The sequence below is a fragment of the Apiotrichum porosum genome, assembly GCF_003942205.1.
Source record: "Apiotrichum porosum strain DSM 27194 chromosome Unknown scaffold_18, whole genome shotgun sequence".
Classification (NCBI taxonomy): domain Eukaryota; kingdom Fungi; phylum Basidiomycota; class Tremellomycetes; order Trichosporonales; family Trichosporonaceae; genus Apiotrichum; species Apiotrichum porosum.
In genome coordinates, this window is record NW_021167125.1 from 101,676 (window position 1) to 119,590 (window position 17,915).

Sequence of the window (17,915 nt, forward strand, 5' to 3'; positions counted from 1 at the left end):
ATTTCTTGTCACATAGCAGCAGCTGGCTCGGGGTTGACACGGCCGGGTCTCTGCTCTCGTCAGGCATCTGCATTGAGCCGCAGGCGCTCGTGTATCAAAAAAAAAGGGAAGCTGTATCACACCACATCGTCACGGGCCGGGGTCGACTTCCTCGTCTAGAACTAGAACGTTTCCTCCTCCCAGCGTACGCGCGCACGCACGCACGCACGGGCCTTGCCAGAATCTCTACATGTACCCAAATGACACAAGGACGCGCCGTGGGCGCGTCTCCCACGCTCCTTTAATCAGTTTTTGTTATCCTCTAAGAGACTAGAAGAGAGAGATGCGTTTGGATCGTCGTCCGAGGGGGTCGCCTAGGCGCCGCGCGAGGTACGGTACTCGCCCTCGGCGGCGGTGGCGGCCTCCTCGATCTCGCCCTGGATGCCGCTCAGAGTCTCGGCGGCGGTGGAGAAGAAGATGAGCTGGGCCTTGACGAGCGACGACAAATTCTGGAGAGGCTCGGGGTTCTCGAGGACGGCCTTCATGAGGCCGATGGCGGTCTCGGTGGCCTGGACGAGCTTGTCCTCGGCCTCCTCGACGTGGAGACGCGCCTGCTCCTGCTTGGCGGCCGCGGCGTTCTTGAGGCCGGCACGGGCAGAGTCGAGCTCGAGGCGGGCAGTCTTGACGTTGGCGCGGGCCTTGAGGGCCAGGCCGATCGAGGTGGACAGAGTCGCCTGCCAGGGGGTCACGAAGCGCTCGGCAATGACGCCGTCCTGCGAGATGCGGGCCTCGCCGACCTGGGAGGTGTTAGTCATACAGCCAGGGGATCAAGGCGGTGTCGGGCGCACAGTCCAGCCTGCCCATGCCACAGTAATCGGTTCCCCGCTCCAGATTCACAACTCACCTTGTCCATGGCCTGGGCATAAGTACCCAGAGCGGCACCGAGCCTGTCCTCGGCGCCGAGCTCGGTGGCACCGGCCAGGGCGGCGCGCGACAGAGCGTGCGGCAGAGTCTTGGGCTGGGCGGTACCCTTGGCCTTCTCGGCGGGGATGGGGATGGGGAGGTTGGTGTTCTTGAGGTTCTTGTTGGCGAACGTCGACCAAGCGGCCTGCGCCTGGTGGCCAACCTCGGTGAGGTTCTCGGCAATGTCCGAAGGGTAGTCGTACTGGGAGAACAGCATCAGCGGAGTTGCTTGGGATAGGCATGGTCGTGTAGGAGGGGATGGGCGTGCCCGCAAACAAAAGAGACCATGCGGAACACACAGGCCAAACACGGTCACTCTGTGCCTCCGAGTTCGACGGAAACAGAGGTCCATCCTGCCTGTGTGAACAGCGACCGCCGTGGGATGGTGGCGACGAACGCTTCTGCTGCGCAGGACGCCTCCGCCGCTGCCATGAGAGCCAAACCGAAAAAGGCCCAGCCCAAAAAAACGCCCACAGAAACACGCATTTCACACCGAGCAAGGCCGCGCCGCCGGGAAGGCAAAGCGGTGTGCCTGACCCGTGTGCTCGCTCGCTCGCTGGCACAGCTGGCCACCGCGACAAAACGGGGGATGAAGACACTCACCGACTCGGTCTCGTACACCTTGGTGATCTTGAGGAGCTTCTGGTGAACGTCCTTGAGCGCGTCGACGCGGGCCTCAAGGGTCTTGTACTCGGCAGGAAGCCTGGGAGGGGTTGGTATCAGCGCAATGCGGTGCCATCGGGCCGTGTTCGACAGCTGCTGTGGATGCTTACTCGGTGATACCCTCGGGGCCAACAGAGCCAAGGCGCTCACTGGAGGTGGTGTCAGCTGCGTCTATAAAAGGCTGAAGGTGAGGTGGCGGTAAGGGGATGGTCGGGGCAAGGTGAGAAGGATGGATGGGTCGAGAGGGAGGCAGTAGTCGACGGGAGGCAAGACGGAGGGAACGCTGGGTGGGGAACGCGAACGAGCTCTCACCGAGTGGCCTGGACGGTGTTGCGGAGGTTCTTGTTGAGGGCCGAGACGTCGACCGTGGGGAGGGCCGCGGAGAAGTTCTTCCAGGACTGCATGGTGAGACGGGGTAGATGGAGGTGGTGGAGATGTTGTCAACGATTGATTGCGCGGCGCGTCAGTTGCTGTGTATCGTTGTTGCTGGCACCGAGAGTCACGCGCCTATAAATGAGTTAGGCGGAGCTAGGGAGCCATAGCATTGGGGCGCCTGTTAAATGTTGTTGTTGGTCCGTAGGCACGCCACCATACAGCATTGCTTCCGTTAATAAAACACTCCTAATGCCATCCGTGCTCCTAATCAGCATTGCTTACGGCTGCGCCACAGAACAAAAAGAATTGGCACAGACGGGGCTTGAACCCGTAATCCAGGGGAACTGGGAGGCTTAGGACCCTGAAAGCCGGGGCTTAAGACCAGCGCGTATACCAATTTCGCCACAGTGCCTATTATGCTACTATGATGTAAGTGGCGTCATCATCGAGCCGCCGCGCCGGCCAGAACGCAGTATCACGTCTGCCCGCGTGCAGTGGTCGGCCCTCTACGTGTTTCTCTTGCGAGAGACACGATCAGTCTCTCCCATCTCTCAACGTGGCCGCCGTCGCCTCTCGGCACAACGTACATAAATGCACGTTGTACGCCGATTACTCCGTACCCTTCGCCGCGGCCCCTGGGAACTCTCTGATCGATCTTTGACCCTGGTCCGAGTGCGGAGGTTGCAGCGTAATGGGCCGTCTGTGGCCCTTGCGAAGGAATGGTCTGTTCACTGAAGTGCCGTTGGGAGGGTGGTTATGGGCGCGTCAAGCTGCGTCGCGCACACTGCCAGAGACGAGGCCTCTGGCTCTGCGGAGGAGATACCCGGGGCAGAGTTGTGCGATACATGCATGTTGCATGCATTGCATGCATGTGGTCTGCAAGCGGTGGCAACGTCCTGTTATGCATGGTGTGCGGAGGAAAAAAAAGTGACGTCACGAGCGGAGACGAGAAGAAGTCCGTGACAGAGGTCACGTGTGAGGAGTTATTACCCGGATTACGGAAAGCGGAACTAATGAACCCGAGGCTTGATTAATTAAAGTAATCAAAAAATACTTCCGTTTCCTCGTACAAGAGGGCCCATGCATACTAGATATCATAAAGTGGTCAGTAGCGGAGTGGTTACCGCGACACATATGGGCAACTGGCATACCCATCCCAGACCGGGACCTACCATAACCTCTGTTCGAGGCAGCGTGAATACTAGGCTTGATGGAATCAAAGCGGTGTGCTCCGGTGGACACAGCCCAGGAGCAGAGCAGCTCGGGCGAACCGTGCCGGGCCATGTCTGGTCGAATATTGGCTGTAAGGATCGATACCAAAACGGATCGAATACCAAACGGCTCCCCCCCGGTGAGGGTTCAATGCGACCACCGGGCAGGAGACGGCAGTCCTCAGTCCCCTTGACTTAATGTGGTTTCGACCGTATGGTCGAAATCTTTTTGCGCCGAGTAAAGAATTTACCCGGTACGGTAAAATCAACCGAGGTGTTTACCCGCAGTCCCACCGTAGCGCCGTTTTGTTTACTTTGCCGAATTCCACCGTCATTGAATTCCCAGGTGGGCACACACCACACACCACACACACAACACACACCCGCATGCATCCATAATCTCAACCTCCTCCCTCAGCCCACCATGTTCGACCCGCACGCCCAGGTGCAGCTCGTACGCCCAGCGGTGACAGCAGAGGACGCTGTCCGCGTCGCAGCCCAAGCGTACGGCCTCACCGGCACCGTCAAGGAGCTCGGCAGCAACCAAGACCGCAACTACCTCCTCACCCCGATCCACAACAGCACTGAAAGCGAAATCCGGGGCCAGCGGTACTTGCTCAAGTTTGACAATGACGTCTTCTCCGAGCGCGAGATTCAGATCCAGAACGAAGCGCTCCTCCGGTTGGCAGAGCACGGGGTGAGCGTTCCCACACCCGTACGCGACATGGCTGGCGAGTGGATAAGCGCTGTCGACGTCGGCACCGACGGACGACGCGCACGGGCGCGACTGCTCACGTTTGTAGAGGGCACAAGTCTTGTGGATGACGGATACTTGTCACCGCACATCGTGGCCGAGATGGGCCGGCTGGCTGGCCAAGTCGTTGCCGAGCTCGCAAACCTCACAGACCCGGCACTGGAGCGCGACCTGCAGTGGGACATGCGCAACGCCATGGCCGTCGTGAACGCGTACAACCCCGAGGTCTCGGTGCACCGTCGCGAGCACATCCGGTCCGCTGCCACAAGGGCATGGGACGTGGTGCGGCATTATGGCGCCCGCCTCCCTGTCCAGCCCATCCACGGCGACATCACAGACGACAACATCGTCGGACCGCGGGACGAGATGGGCCGCGTCGTGCCGCAGGCGATCATCGACTGGGGGGACCTCGCGACTGGCTGGCGTGTGGCCGAGTTGGCCGTCACCGTCTCCAGCATCTTGCACCACCAGGGCGGACGTGCCCTGGACGTGATGCCGGCCATCGCCGCGTTTGACGCCATCGCCCAGCTGACCGACGCCGAAATTATTGTGCTCTGGCCGCTGGTCATCCTCCGAGGAGCGGTCCTCGTCGTCTCAGGCGCGCACCAGGTGGCCCTCGAGCCTGAAAACGACTACGCTCGGGAACGCATGGAGCACGAGTGGAACATCTTCGCTACGGCAGACAGCCTCAACATGGCCCTCGCGCATGCGGCCATTCGGGCTGCCACCGGACGCATGGACGAGCCACCACCCAAACCAGAGCGTGTGCTGGTGCCGAAACTCGACTCTGAAGCTATCCGCCTTGACGCGTCCAGCCCACACCTCCACTGCGGAGCATGGGCAGAGAAGGGGATCGAGGAACGACTTGCTGCTGCCGTGACGGCCCGGGGCAAGTCCGCGGTCTTTGCATACGGCGAGCACCGGCTCACGCTTTCTCCCCCTGCGGGCTCCAATCGTCCCAACAACACCGCTCTGACCACCGAACTCTTCCTCCCCAAGACTACCCAACTTGTAGTCCCCTTCCCGTGCTACGTCGACACACGCAACTCTACCACCCGCAACTCGAGCCTCATCCTCGCGGGAACGTTTGGTGAGATCCAGATTGACGGCGACATCGAGAGCATGTCCGCGTTTGGCTCCGCCGTCGCTGGCGAAGAGCTGTGTACCGTCACTGCAAACTCGAGACTCACCATCCAGTGGCGCCGCCCCGGTATCTCGTATGCACCCGAGTTTACCGACGCGGACGCGCTGCCCGCCTGGCGGCGACTCACGGTCGATCCGGCCGTCCTGCTCGGCATCGAGCCTGCACACTGGATCGCCGACACTGCACGGGAGCGGGAAAGACGCACCGCGGCTATGCCCACCGCCGCGGAACGATACTATGACGACCACGCGCCGCAGATCGAGCGCGGGTGGCGTGACCTCCTCATCGACACCAACGGCCGTGCATACGTCGACATGGTCAACAACGTCGCCAGCGTCGGCCACGCCCACCCTGTCCTCGCCAACGCCGTCAACCAGCAGATGCTCACGCTCAACACCAACTCGCGGTTCCTCTACTCGGTGCTGGCAGAGTACATTGAACGCCTGGTGGCCCTCGCTCCAGACCCAACGCTCAGTGTGGTCATGCTCGTCAACTCTGGCTCCGAGGCGGTGGACCTCGCCATGCACCTCGCAAAGGTGCACACGGGACGCAAGGACGTCGTCGTCCTGCGCGAGGGTTACCACGGGTGGACGATGGCGACCGACGCCGTCAGCACCAGTGCGTTCGACAACCCCGCTGCGTCGGGGTCACGGCCAGCCTGGGTGCACGTCGCCGACGCGGTGAACACGTACCGCGGCCCCCACCGACGGTCCGACGCGGCCGACGCGTACGCAGCAGACGTAGTCACCCTCCTCGACGACCTCGACAGCAAGGGCACGCCCGCCGGCGCCTTTCTCTGCGAACCCGTGTTCGGCAACGGCGGCGGAATCGTCTACCCGGCCGGATACCTCCAGAAGGTGTACGCCGCTGTCCGCGAGCGTGGCGGCGTGTGTATCGCCGACGAGGTGCAAGTCGGCCTCGGGCGTCTCGGCCACTATACCTGGGGTGTGGAGCAGCAGGGCGTTGTCCCCGATATCATGGCCGTCGCAAAGGCTCTCGGCGGCGGATACCCCCTGGGCTGCGTGTACACGACTCCAGCAATTGCCGCCTCGCTCGAGGGCGAGGGCATGTTCTTCTCGTCTGCAGGCGGCAGTACCGCCTCTGCGGCTGCTGGGCTGGCCGTCCTGGATATCATCCGAGACGAAGGGCTCCAGCAACACGCCGCCGCCGTGGGCGACCACCTCGCGTCACGCCTGGAGGCACTGCGCGAGCGCCACCTTTTAGTCGGCGCGATACACGGCATGGGCCTGTACCAGGGCGTCGAGCTGGTGTTGGATCGCGACACGCGCGCGCCGGCCGTCAACGAGACGGCGTGGATCTGCGACCGGATGCTCGACCACGGCGTGATTGTGCAGGCGACGAGTGAACGGCGGAACGTGCTCAAGGTCAAGCCGCCCCTGACGCTCACGACGGAGCATGCGGATGTGTTTGTGGACGCGCTGGAAAAAGTGTTGTACGAGGTAGAAGCTAGGTTTAAATAGAAAAGAAGACATGCACGGGTTGTTGAGTGTGGCACTTTGGGACCCCAGGAACGACATTGTTGTTGCTTTCGAGAGGGCCCGCATAGTGAACTGCTTTGGGTCCATTCCACAGATCTCTCCGTGTTCCACTCACGGCGACGCACTATGTCCACCTGGGAAACGGAGGCTTGCAATTGCGCCTAATACACTTCCATGACGCACTCTTGGTCCCCCGACCAGGTCGGCTTCGCTCAGTATGACAACGACGTCCATTGTTGGCCGGGGCTGTGTGTGGGGGTCACCTGCTCCGTCGTCACAACGTTATTGTTAGCTTCATCATGTTGGTTCACTTTCACCTACTGTTGGGGGCACCCTTACCACAGTCACATGCATGCGCGCATCCAGCCCTGCATCGGGTGTATGCTGGAGCTCGCAGTCGTGCCCACATATATAGCGGCTCCAGCCATGACCCGCGTCTGCTCACACCCACCCACTCACTCAGACTGCACTTTCCACCGCAAGAAATACTCTTACCTACCGCTACCTCCTACCGTCACAAACATGAACACAAGTGTACGTCCCTGGTTGTAGTGTGGGTGTCGTGTGACCTATTAACTCCCAGCAGATGTCAACGTCGCCGCCCATGGGCATCCCCGAGGACCACGTCCGCATGACCAAGGGCCCCCGCCGTAACTCGTGCGAGGCTCGTCCCGGTCTCATCGAGTCAACGCACATCGCCCCGCTCAACGAAGGTATCATGGCCCCCGACGTGAGTTTGACAGCTCTGCCTACTCCATTCCCGTTGCGCAGTTCTGGTCCCATTGTCTGAGATACTCCGGTTACGCTCCACCCACGCCGGCATGGCGCCCCACGCCTTGTGCTTCTGACAATCTACCACCTCACATCCTCATGGTCTACACGCTCCCCCTCCCACTCCACACCGGGCCACCCACTGACGCGCACAGCACGCCATGCCCACCATGATGGCCACGTCGCCTCCCATGGGCATCCCGGCCGACCACGTCCGTCCCAACAAGGGCCCGCGCCGCAACTCGTGTGAGGCCCGCCCGGGACTCATCGAGAGCACGCACCTCGCGCCGCTCAACGAGGGACTCATGGCCCCCGAGCGTAAGTGTTTCCGCCGTCGTCCTCTTGAGCTTCTTTGGTGGTGGAGAAGGTTGACTGAAGACAGACTAGCGACGGAGTGCGACCTGTCCGACGACCAGATGGCCAAGCTGTATTGAAGAGAGAAAGCGGACGGAGAAAGGAGAGCCACGGTAAAACATCGAAAACTTCAATAAACAGAGAGGACCAGGAAAACGCGTATCAGTCGGGCAAGCCCGCAAGAACCCACAGATCACAGAAGAACAAAGTAAGAAGCAGTGTCCAAACGAAAAATGGCAGCAAAAGAAGTTTCGTGAGACGAGGAAGAAGGGGGAATTTGAGTGGCTCTCGGACATGGCCGTCCACATGTCGTCATCTCCCAGTTGCGGTCGAAGAATGAGAATACGTCCATAGCATTTAACAACCATAAATTCCAATGCACAGTCGTTTCCCGTCATGCAGGGTATAGCCAGGTTGGGACGATGGAGGATGATAACTCAATCCCCCCTGCCGGTGCTGCAGCAACCCGTGGATTGCAGGATCCAGGAGTACGCGATATCCGCTGGTCGCGGAATGTTGTAGCGTCACCGAACGATCGGAGCTTGCCAGGTTCACGAGGTCATCTTCGTCAGCACTTGTTGGAGCCTTGGCCACTGGATCTCTGTTGTCCACTGCCTCATTTCCCCCCAGTACACTTCACCATGGGCCCCGCAGACCAGTTACTGGGCGACGAATGCGACACGGCCATCACAGCCGCCATCTCGCGCGCCGCAGGGCTCAGTACAAGCGAAGGGCGGTGGGAGTACATGGACGCCATGATGACTGTCGGCTGTTGGCCACTCCGCCCAAACGGGTTGACCGATGTTGTTTGGGCACCGTTGGCTCAGGCGCGAGCTGCGTTGCTGGCAAGGAGGGATGGTCTGGCCATGTGGGAAGAATGGGTCATGGCCGACAAGGTAAGGTTTCTGCCAACCGGCCCCAGCGCTGCTCGCTGACATGTCCACCAGATGTCTGAACGAGGCGTCGGCACCCAACCGCCTGCCGAGCTGCGGCGGATTCTCGCGCTGGCTCGCCATGCGTACAAGTCATACACGAACAGGTTCCTAGTAGTCATGCATGCCAACCACGCCAGCACGATCGAACCCCTCATCGAAGCGGCGTGCCCTCCAGGCATCATCTGTGGACGGTGAGTCGCCACTGGGCCGGTGCAGCTGTGACTCGGACGTAAAGCTGCCAAATGACTAACACTCTCAGACCCGCCATCCCCCCGCCTTCTGTGCTCCCCACACTCGACCTGGCGGGCCTCATACCTGCCATGCCCACATGGACCGCTGGCCTGCAACCCATATCGCTCAACGGCCAGCCAATGACGGGTACCATGTTCAGCAAACAGCTACTCGTCAGCCCAGACGGTGAGCTTCGCCGTGGCTGGTATAGCTGACATGCAGGTGCCTACGACAAAGTCTGGTTCCCCTTTCTGTTCGTTGAAGGCCTCGTCACACCAGCCACAGGCCGTGCAGCAGGCGACATGGTCCTCACGACAGCCATGCGCATGGGCGTTGCGGTCTATGAGCAGCTGTACGATCGCGTCAAGTCACATCCCAGCGCGCCAGCCATGGGCGACACGGCGGCCGGAACAGTGTATGGTATTACGGTCGAGAGCAGCCTCGTCACCGTGTACACTATGCGGTTGCGGCACGAGCTGGATAACGAGTACCAGTCGTGTGTGAGTGGAGTGTATAGCGGCTCATACAGGTTTCCCCACAGCTGACTTTTTCCGCAGCCTTCCGTACGCGTCTGGACAGGCGACATTGACGAGCCCCGCGACATGCTCACGTTCGTCTCCCTCCTCCTCGCCATCCTCGACCCTACCGTTGCTTCCCAGCGCGCATGGGCAGTGACCAACTGGATTGCGTGTCTGCGCGACTTGGACCAACACGGGCTCGGCAATGAGCGGCCACCACGCCGCAGGAGAGCGAGCCACGGCGCGCCGGTGGGTGCGGCGCTACGGAATGCCAATGGCAAGCGGGCGCGCGCGTAGACGGATGTGTATTGCTAAGCTAAGCTTGTATCGAGTCGGTTCTGGATGTGAGCGGTGCGTCGACAGATATCACGGAGCCGAGGAACGGCGGGGGACTGTTGGGGAGCTGCGACGTGGCGGGTCAGACATTGTTGACTTGGTGTGGTGGTGGCTCGGGGCTTTTTGCAGGCTCGGGGCTTTTTGCACACTTGAGCGATGACTTTGATGGCCCAACGCTGCTGCGATCTGCTGCAACATGTGCTCACGTCCGACGGATCTCATCCTCTCTCCGTCATGCACCGCGCCATAACACGTACCAATGAGGATTAAGAGATCAGGAGCACGCGCGTTGTGCCCATTTTCTCTTGGGGATATGCAGCTGTCGCCGGCTGATCTGCAGATTAGTCACCGGTGGAGGTGGAGGTGACAGGCGATGACGCCTTATATACGACGACGACACGGCGGGTGTCTCTTCTTCCTTCTCCCTCTCTCCCACTCTCTCTCTTCACATCCACCACTCTCTTGAAAGCACCATGGTCCGCACTCTCCAGCTCAGCGACGGCAAGCAGATCCCCGCCATCGGATGGGGTAACGGCACTGGCGGTCTCGAGGACTCGGGTGAGAAGGCCATCAACACCGGCAAGATTGTCCTCGAGTCGGGTATCCTCCACATCGACACTGCGCAGTGGTACAAGACCGAGACCGAGACCGGCGCCGCCATCAAGGCCGCTGGTATCCCCCGCGAGAAGGTCTGGATCACCACTAAGAGTGAGTTTGGTGACTTGGAAAGCGTGTCGAAGGGTGTCTTACTGACTGCGTAGTCTCGGCCAACTCTGGTACGTTCCCCTATCCCGCCGGCTGCGTCCCAGCTGCGGCAGCTGTGACATCCCCGTACCAAGCTGACTTGCAGTCGCCGCCGAGGCCACCACTGCCGCCAACATCCGCCAGTCGGTCGTCGAGTCGCTCGAGCGTCTCGGCACCAAGCCTGACCTCCTCCTCATCCACAACCCCTACGTGCCCAAGGAGGGCACCATTGCCCAGTTCTGGACCTACCTCGAGGACCTGGTCCTTGACGGTACCCTCGAGGGCGTTTCCCTTGGTGTCAGCAACTTCCGTCCCCAGGACCTCGAGACTGTCCTCAAGGTTGCCCGTATCAAGCCTGTTGCGAACCGTGAGTGTGCGCCGATGTGACCTTTTCAAATAACACCCCACAGAGCTCGAGTTCCACCCCTACGTCCTCGCCCAGTACGAGCGTGACCTCTTCCCCCTGCAGGCCCAGCACGGTATCGTCACCCAGGCCTACGGCCCGCTCACCCCTATCCTGCGCCACAAGACCGGTGGCCCCCTCAAGCCCGTCCTCGAGCGCCTCGCCGCCCGCATCGGCACCGACGTCGCCAGCGTCCTCCTTCTCTGGACCATCCAGAAGGGTGTGTCGCCCATCACCTCGTCGTCCAACCCCGTCAACATCAAGAAGATTGCTGCTGTCAACGAGCTGCCCGACCTCACCGCGCAGGACATTGCCGACATTGACGCCGCGGGCAAGCAGGTCCACTTCCGCTACTACGCCGAGCACATGTCCAAGGAGTACCCCGCGCCCAACCTCCCCACCGATGTTTAAATGGTCTTGGACCTCTAGAGTGATGTGAAGAAGTCTTGTCATTGTGTGCTGGAGCTGGGAACGTGGCGACGAGTTACATGTTTACTGACCCCCGGTCTGCCTCGACCACCACTATCGTGCACGTCCTGTCAACCAGCGTTCGTCATTTCCGACGTCGGAAATTGCGACCCCGTCACACTCAGAACCAACTGCTCACTCTTCTCACCGCCGATCCGACACGGACACCCACCCTCCACCTCCACAGCTCTCGGCACCGACACCTTAGTCAGCCTCAAGCACATCACGTATCGTGAGGTATACATCCATGGGTACAGGGACAACCATCCAAGGAAAAACGAGCAACAGAGCAACCTCCCTGCGGCACACCAGCGGACACCGGCGGCACCTCCAACGGCAACACGGCAAAACGCGGCTATCACCGGCGTCCGGACCACCTCACGCCTGTACTTTTCCTGCCCGTCCTTGCTACCGCTTCTTTCATGGCCGTCCACGCGGTCCAGACGTCTGGACATGCTGGACACGTGCATCAGGGGCCTCAAGCCTCAGGGGATTAGGGATTTGTTGAGAGCTATCTAAAAAACGGTGCGAGAAGGAAAACAGTCTAGGCCCATTTGCCAAGCACACTCATGGCCACCAGGCCCGTCAACATGCTCGCCATGGCGAGGACGACTCGGCCGGTCGGCGCGGTCCGCAGGGGCCCGTCGACAAAGTCCGCCGCGAGGAGCTTGAACGCCGTGTACAGCTGAGAAATGCGTGTCAGTTGAAGCCGTGGGAGGCTGGCAGGGGGACGATCAACTCACGAGGATACCGGCCGAGATGGAGTTGAGGACGCCGACGCTCAGCAGCGCGGCCTTGCCGTTTTGCGAAAACGACTTGCGCACCCCGATACCGATCGCGACGCCGATGGGAGTGACCAGCTGTAGCGGGAGTCAGGTATGTTCATGCTTAATGGTCTCACCATGAACGCTGCTCCCATCACAAACGCGCGCATGCGCGAGATCCACGCCAAGAGGGCGATACGTGCGCCGAGCGCCGCGCCTTCGAAGAACTGGTGGAAGATGAGGACGATGAGGAGTGTGGTCCAGCCCGCTCCCGAGCCGGCACCGAGGGTGACGCCAATCATGATCCTGTCGGGGAGTGTGAGCCGCTGAGTACTAAGAACACGCAGAGCTAGCTACTTACGAATGGAAGATGATACCCGCCTCGAGGAGGACGACCTGCCATCCTTGCTCGGAACGGAAGACAGCTTCGGCATGCGCGCACACCTCTGTCCCAATGACGGGCTCGGCCGCCACCTGGTCCTTGTCGCGGGACTGGTCGTCATCTGATGGCGGCGTCTCGGGGCTCGCGGGGGAGTGCGGGCGGTGTGCACCGTTACGGTCCAGCTTGGCGTGTGCCACGCGCGAGCCGACAAAGTCGAGCAGGAAGGTGAGCAAGGCTGCCGCCAGCGCCAGGGCGGGGGCCGTCGCCTCGTACACGAGGTGGCCGACACAGTCGTTGGCGAACATGACGAAACCGTGGTACAGGAGATGGACAAATGCTGTGGCGAGAATGATGCCCTGGTACAGGTGAGCATTGGACTTGAAACTGTGCCTCGAGTGGGTGTATGTTTGTCTCACTTACTGTTCCGAAATGCCTAGCAAGGAAGAACACACTGCCCCAGAAGCCGACACCGCGTCCAAAGCTCGCCGCGTCCAGAGTGACGCTGCGGCCCTTATTCGTCTTCCAGCCAGCTACGAGCGGAATCATGACTCCCAGTGCAGATGTGACGAGGATAATGAAGATTGAGGCCACGTGCAGTGGGAGGTTGTACTCCTCGAGCAAGATTGCGCCACATGCGAGTTGTTCCGCCGAGCAGTCGCCATGTGTGTGGCCCACTGGGACACGTCAGTCTACGAACGAGTGGCAGGAAGAAGAGGTGACGTACCGTGGATAATACATTCCCCGCTTTCATCGTCCTCGTGGTCATGCTCGTCCTCGCAATCCCAGTGCGTCTCGTGCCACACACATCCCTCCGACGTGGCAGCCGGTGCGGCTACAGCGGTACGCGAGGCGGCGCAGGCCCAAGTCCCAGAATCTGTGCATATGCATCAGCATGACAATCCAGAGACCAGAATAAAGAACGTACGCGTGTAACACCCAGCCGACTCGGTGGGTGATGGCCCAAGAGCTCCGGTCGTCGTCGCAGCCGCAAACTGAGCTGCGGCCGGAGCCGCGAGGACCACGAGGGAAAGGACTGCTCTGAGAGAAGGCGCACGCATTGCTCAGTACCAGATGTCTTGATGAACGGTGTTGCATACCGAGACGTAAAACTACACCTCGCATTATGTATGACTGGGCGAGGTGTGTGCTCGACGAGTACTACGCGCGCAGCATATGGGTGCCAAGCAGCTGCCAAGATGAGGACCCGGCCGGTTGCACCAGTATGTACTTTGCATGCTCGCTTGGCCTGGGAAGCGATGTGGAACAGCACGCATGTGCGTGCCATGCATGCATGCTCCCACTCTGCTCGGTACGCAAGGCCTGGGCAGCCGTCTTGGCGAACAGGATCAATGTGGAAACGGACTTGACAGAACACGCAACTATCAAACGGCCCCTCCGAGGAATGTGTAAATTATATCAACCAGGCCCGAAATGCCAGTTAGAACGCCGAGAATGGGTACCCGCCAGGTCATGTCAGGTTATCTCTAGCTCGTACAGATTGCCCTGCCAAGATGTCTAGTTGTGTAGACATGAGAAGGAGGTGTTGCGCAGAGTACTGTTGGATGCACGGTGCCGGGGGCGACATCATAGCTGCCCCATGCTCCTGACGAGAATTTGAGGCCAAGCGAGAGTTTTCATACGGCCCGAGAACTCCGGTCCCATGAAATGTCGATGCTGATTCGTCTGCGTACCATACGTGTGAGTGTGAGAAGTAGAAGAGGGGATCGCTTGGCGGCCGGTCATGATGCATAATGCATGTGGCGGACTGGCGACGGTGGACGCCGTGGAGTGGCATAAAAGCGTCCACCTGATGGACGTCAAGCTGCACACCGACTCGCAACGAAACCTCACCAAACGACAATGCTTCCTGCTCTCCTTCTCTCGCTCCTTGCCGGCACCACGGCGTCGCCTCTCCCCTCCCGGGCACCCAGTCTCGAGCGCAGCATCGCCCCCCGTGATCTCGTTGCCTACACCACGGACATTCAGATCCACTCGAGCTGTAACTCAACCCAGACCCGCATGCTCCAGCAGGGTCTCAAGTGAGCAAGTTCGAACCATCACGGGCTGACATTGTACAGAGAAGCGTACGAGGTTGCGTCATTTGCGCGCGACTACGTCCGCACCAACGGCGCCAATGACACCGTGTTCAAGACCTACTTCGGCACCGACTCGCAAGCGTATCCGTCCGTCCTTGGAGCCTGGGACGCGCTGCTGTCGTCCAACAAGCAGGGCGTGCTGCTGCGCTGCGACGATCCCGATGGAGTAAGAGTCTCGTTGACGCGCAGTGGAATCCCCGCTGACACGCACTTCAGAACTGTGTTCAGCCCGGGTGGCGTGGACACTGGCGAGGCGAGAACGGTACCTCTGAGACGGTCATCTGCGATGCCTCGTACACGGACAGGCTGTACAATGCCGCCTTCTGCATGGGCGGTTTCGTCCTTGCTGAGACGGCGCCGAGCCTGTACTGGTCTGTGGACCTCATGTGAGTCGGACCTACCTGGAAAGATGCTTACTGCAGCCACCGTCTCCTCCACGTTCCCCAAGTCACTTACTCGGCTGTCAACCACTAGTAAGCTTGGGCATTCTTTTGCATGTAGCTAACAGCAAGTGCCGCCAACCTCGGCGAAGTGATTGAGCTCGCAGAGCACAATGCCACTCTCTCGCCCTTTGACTCGGACGCCCTGCAGTACTTTGCCGCGCACGTGTATGCTCTCGAAGTCGCCGGCGGTGGCGACCGCTGCATTGGCGCTGTCGGCGACCACTCGCACGCCGCCGCCGATGCCAGTGCCACCACCTCGGCAGCCCTGGCCTGCCACACTCACTCGGACGGAAGTAAGTCAAAATACGCACTTGAGCTCAGCTGACAATCAAGCCAAGCACTGCGAGTAAAGAGAATCGTAATATTGAACCTAGACTACCTCGTAATTGTGTGTGAGATGCAGAAGCGCCGGTGAAGTGCATGCAGTGCATAGCCATGAGTGAAATACACCGTCTCGGTGTCCATAACTCGGAAATACAACGCTCCGATTCCGAGATGCCGGCAACTAGTTTCTCCGACACCATCGCGTAACCACCCGCTCACCCGGCTTCAACGCGTCGCACTCGCTGTCTTGTTTCTCACCGTTTCTCTAATCTTCTCAAAAGCCAACATGGCCGCGCAACTCAGCTTGTACCCTCTCCTGACCCGCATTGCCAACCGCGCAGAGGCCGCTCCGGATGCGCTGGCCATCACCGATGTCCCGCACGGTGTCACGGTGGACTACCGCTCCCTGGCGCACGACGTTGTGCGGCTCGCCGTCGACCTCGTGGACGCAGCGTCCCCTGCCCCCGGGACAGACCTGCAGGAGCAGCGAGTCGCCATTCTGTGCGACAAGGGCTACCTAGTCCCGCTCTCGCTGCTGTCCATTTGGGCCGCAGGCGGCTTCGCCCTCCCCGTGCTCGCGAGCCTGCCCCTCGCGGAGCAACGGTATCTCATCGACAATGCCGACTGCGCGTTGATCATCTGTGACCGCGCGAACCGCCACCGCGCTGACGAGCTCGCTGGGAACAAGCCAGCCGGCAGCGAACCTTGCAATGTCCTCGAGATGTCCCTCGAGCGCATCCGCGAGCCGCGCGATGACCTCCCAGACCCGCAGGACTCGGCCAAGCTCCTCCTCTCCCGGCCGCAGATTGACGGTGAACGCCGAGCCATGATGCTGTACACGTCCGGAACGACCGGTCGGCCAAAGGGTGCCGTCACGCGACACTCTGCGCTCTCGGCGCAGGTGGAGAGTATCGTGACGGCGTGGCGATGGACCGAGGCGGATAACCTCCTCCACATCCTGCCCCTCAACCACCTGCACGGTATCTGTGTGGCGCTGCTCCCGTCCCTGTGGGCCGGTGCGCATGTCGAGCTCTGGAGCAAGTTTGACGGACAAGCGGTGAGTTGCCATTGGAAACGAGGCTGACATGCAAGATTTGGAAGCGGTGGATCAACGAGGACCGTCGGGTGCCGGTTACAATGTTCTTTGGCGTCCCCACCGTGTACTGTAAGCTACGCTGTTGTTCACGATCCTAGCTGACATCAGCGCGTCTCATCACTGCCCACGCTTCCCTATCGCCTGACGAGCAGGTGGCCGCTACAAAGGGCTCGGCGTCGCTGCGCCTGCAGGTCTCGGGCTCGGCCCCGCTGCCAGTTTCGGTCAAAGCCGCATGGGAGCGTCCTGGCGGTGTCGGAGGCGGCCAGGTCCTTCTTGAACGCTACGGCATGACCGAGACGGGGCTCATCGCTACCACCGGTTGGGAGAACGACAAACGCGTGGGCGTAAGTACCCTTGCACCAACGTTCCACTGACTACTTCGCAGGGCTATGTCGGCAATCCGATGCCCAACGTCGAGATCCGCCTGTTCGACCTCGACACCAACGCCGTCGTCGACACAGCCGACACGCCCGGCGAGGTCCAGGTCCGCGGACCGGGAATCACAAAGGAGTACTGGCGCCTCCCCGATGCCACCGCCAAGGAGTTTATCGATGGGTGGTTCAAGACCGGCGACATCGCCGAGCGATGCGGCGCCGCGGGTCCCGCACACAACATGTACCATATCCTCGGCCGCAACAGTGTCGACATTATCAAGAGCGGTGGCGAGAAGATCAGCGCTGTCGAGATTGAGCGCGCCATTCTCGAGCTGCCGGATATCCAGGACGCGGCAGTTGTCGGCGTCGCAGATGAGGAGTGGGGCCAGGTGGTGAGTCCCGCCTTTCTGAGAGTGGTGATACGCGAGCTGAGGCGTCTCTGCAGGTTGCTGCCTGTATCGTCACCTCGCGCGCGCAGCTCACGCTCGAACAACTGCGTAACGAGTTGCGTTCCGAGATCGCGTCGTTCAAGCTGCCCCGTAAGCTCAAGGTGGTGGACGTCATCCCCCGTAACGGGATGGGTAAAATTCAAAAGAAACAAATCGTGGAGCAGCAATTCGGTCCCGGTATGTAGAAAGGGAGTGCCACCTTGTGACTGCTGCTATGATGGACGATGCATGTTCTTCAGAGCAATGCCCAAGCACCCGAGAGGCTTGAACACAAAAGGGTAGAGGCCATCGATACGGAGCACGCCAAAAACCGCTTCCTACCATGCCTCGTCTCCCTCACGCTTCATTCAATGCTATCCGGCCGTCCACGAGAGGTTCTGGACATCATCCAAAAGGCAAAAGAGAAGCTGAAGCTGTTGCTTGAGCTGTCGAAGCCTAGTATGGGGCTCGAACCCATGACATTTTGATGTCTTAAAGAATAAGAGTCAAACTATCTACCGACTGATATAACCAGGCACCTGTTTTTCACGTCGCCCTCATGCTTATGAGGCCAGTGAGACAAACAAAACTGTAGGCATATGGTCATATCGTTCTCAGTGGTCATGGTAGGGGAGAGGTGAGCTTCCGGGGGACCACAAT

The 17,915-nt window shown here is 60.3% G+C and overlaps 8 protein-coding genes and 1 non-coding gene across 9 annotated transcripts; 6 read left to right on the forward strand and 3 right to left on the reverse strand.

The window, feature by feature from the left end:
• Nucleotides 1-353: 353 nt before the first annotated feature.
• Nucleotides 354-2,009, reverse strand: EHS24_003689 (uncharacterized protein; the record flags this gene model as incomplete). Its single annotated transcript, XM_028619342.1, has 5 exons — nucleotides 354-776; nucleotides 884-1,144; nucleotides 1,546-1,645; nucleotides 1,716-1,754; nucleotides 1,918-2,009. The coding sequence occupies 5 exons, from the start codon at nucleotides 2,007-2,009 to the stop codon at nucleotides 354-356; spliced, it is 915 nt and encodes a 304-aa protein (XP_028472211.1).
• A 278-nt stretch (nucleotides 2,010-2,287) lies between these two features.
• On the reverse strand, nucleotides 2,288-2,392 carry EHS24_003690. The gene has a single exon. It is a non-coding gene; the product is annotated as a tRNA-Leu (tRNA).
• A 1,223-nt stretch (nucleotides 2,393-3,615) lies between these two features.
• Nucleotides 3,616-6,570, forward strand: EHS24_003691 (uncharacterized protein; the record flags this gene model as incomplete). The annotated part of the gene is made up of 1 exon (XM_028619343.1): nucleotides 3,616-6,570. One exon carries the CDS (start codon nucleotides 3,616-3,618, stop codon nucleotides 6,568-6,570), a length of 2,955 nt encoding a protein of 984 aa, XP_028472212.1.
• Nucleotides 6,571-7,110: 540 nt separating this feature from the next.
• Nucleotides 7,111-7,793, forward strand: EHS24_003692 (uncharacterized protein; the record flags this gene model as incomplete). The annotated part of the gene is made up of 4 exons (XM_028619344.1): nucleotides 7,111-7,122; nucleotides 7,175-7,318; nucleotides 7,515-7,677; nucleotides 7,747-7,793. The coding sequence occupies 4 exons, from the start codon at nucleotides 7,111-7,113 to the stop codon at nucleotides 7,791-7,793; spliced, it is 366 nt and encodes a 121-aa protein (XP_028472213.1).
• A 561-nt stretch (nucleotides 7,794-8,354) lies between these two features.
• EHS24_003693 (uncharacterized protein) lies at nucleotides 8,355-9,694 on the forward strand (the record flags this gene model as incomplete). Its single annotated transcript, XM_028619345.1, has 5 exons — nucleotides 8,355-8,609; nucleotides 8,661-8,839; nucleotides 8,908-9,065; nucleotides 9,117-9,379; nucleotides 9,437-9,694. The coding sequence occupies 5 exons, from the start codon at nucleotides 8,355-8,357 to the stop codon at nucleotides 9,692-9,694; spliced, it is 1,113 nt and encodes a 370-aa protein (XP_028472214.1).
• Nucleotides 9,695-10,206: 512 nt separating this feature from the next.
• On the forward strand, nucleotides 10,207-11,291 carry EHS24_003694 (uncharacterized protein; the record flags this gene model as incomplete). Its single annotated transcript, XM_028619346.1, has 4 exons — nucleotides 10,207-10,441; nucleotides 10,495-10,509; nucleotides 10,584-10,844; nucleotides 10,888-11,291. The coding sequence occupies 4 exons, from the start codon at nucleotides 10,207-10,209 to the stop codon at nucleotides 11,289-11,291; spliced, it is 915 nt and encodes a 304-aa protein (XP_028472215.1).
• A 601-nt stretch (nucleotides 11,292-11,892) lies between these two features.
• Nucleotides 11,893-13,552, reverse strand: EHS24_003695 (uncharacterized protein; the record flags this gene model as incomplete). The annotated part of the gene is made up of 7 exons (XM_028619347.1): nucleotides 11,893-12,033; nucleotides 12,092-12,208; nucleotides 12,250-12,418; nucleotides 12,474-12,850; nucleotides 12,915-13,168; nucleotides 13,219-13,368; nucleotides 13,420-13,552. 7 exons carry the CDS (start codon nucleotides 13,550-13,552, stop codon nucleotides 11,893-11,895), a joined length of 1,341 nt encoding a protein of 446 aa, XP_028472216.1.
• Nucleotides 13,553-14,354: 802 nt separating this feature from the next.
• EHS24_003696 (uncharacterized protein) lies at nucleotides 14,355-15,383 on the forward strand (the record flags this gene model as incomplete). Its single annotated transcript, XM_028619348.1, has 6 exons — nucleotides 14,355-14,533; nucleotides 14,573-14,756; nucleotides 14,807-14,976; nucleotides 15,013-15,063; nucleotides 15,103-15,326; nucleotides 15,367-15,383. The coding sequence occupies 6 exons, from the start codon at nucleotides 14,355-14,357 to the stop codon at nucleotides 15,381-15,383; spliced, it is 825 nt and encodes a 274-aa protein (XP_028472217.1).
• A 260-nt stretch (nucleotides 15,384-15,643) lies between these two features.
• On the forward strand, nucleotides 15,644-17,743 carry EHS24_003697 (uncharacterized protein; the record flags this gene model as incomplete). Its single annotated transcript, XM_028619349.1, has 6 exons — nucleotides 15,644-16,414; nucleotides 16,450-16,522; nucleotides 16,562-16,797; nucleotides 16,839-17,219; nucleotides 17,273-17,453; nucleotides 17,559-17,743. 6 exons carry the CDS (start codon nucleotides 15,644-15,646, stop codon nucleotides 17,741-17,743), a joined length of 1,827 nt encoding a protein of 608 aa, XP_028472218.1.
• Between the last annotated feature and the right edge of the window lie 172 nt (nucleotides 17,744-17,915).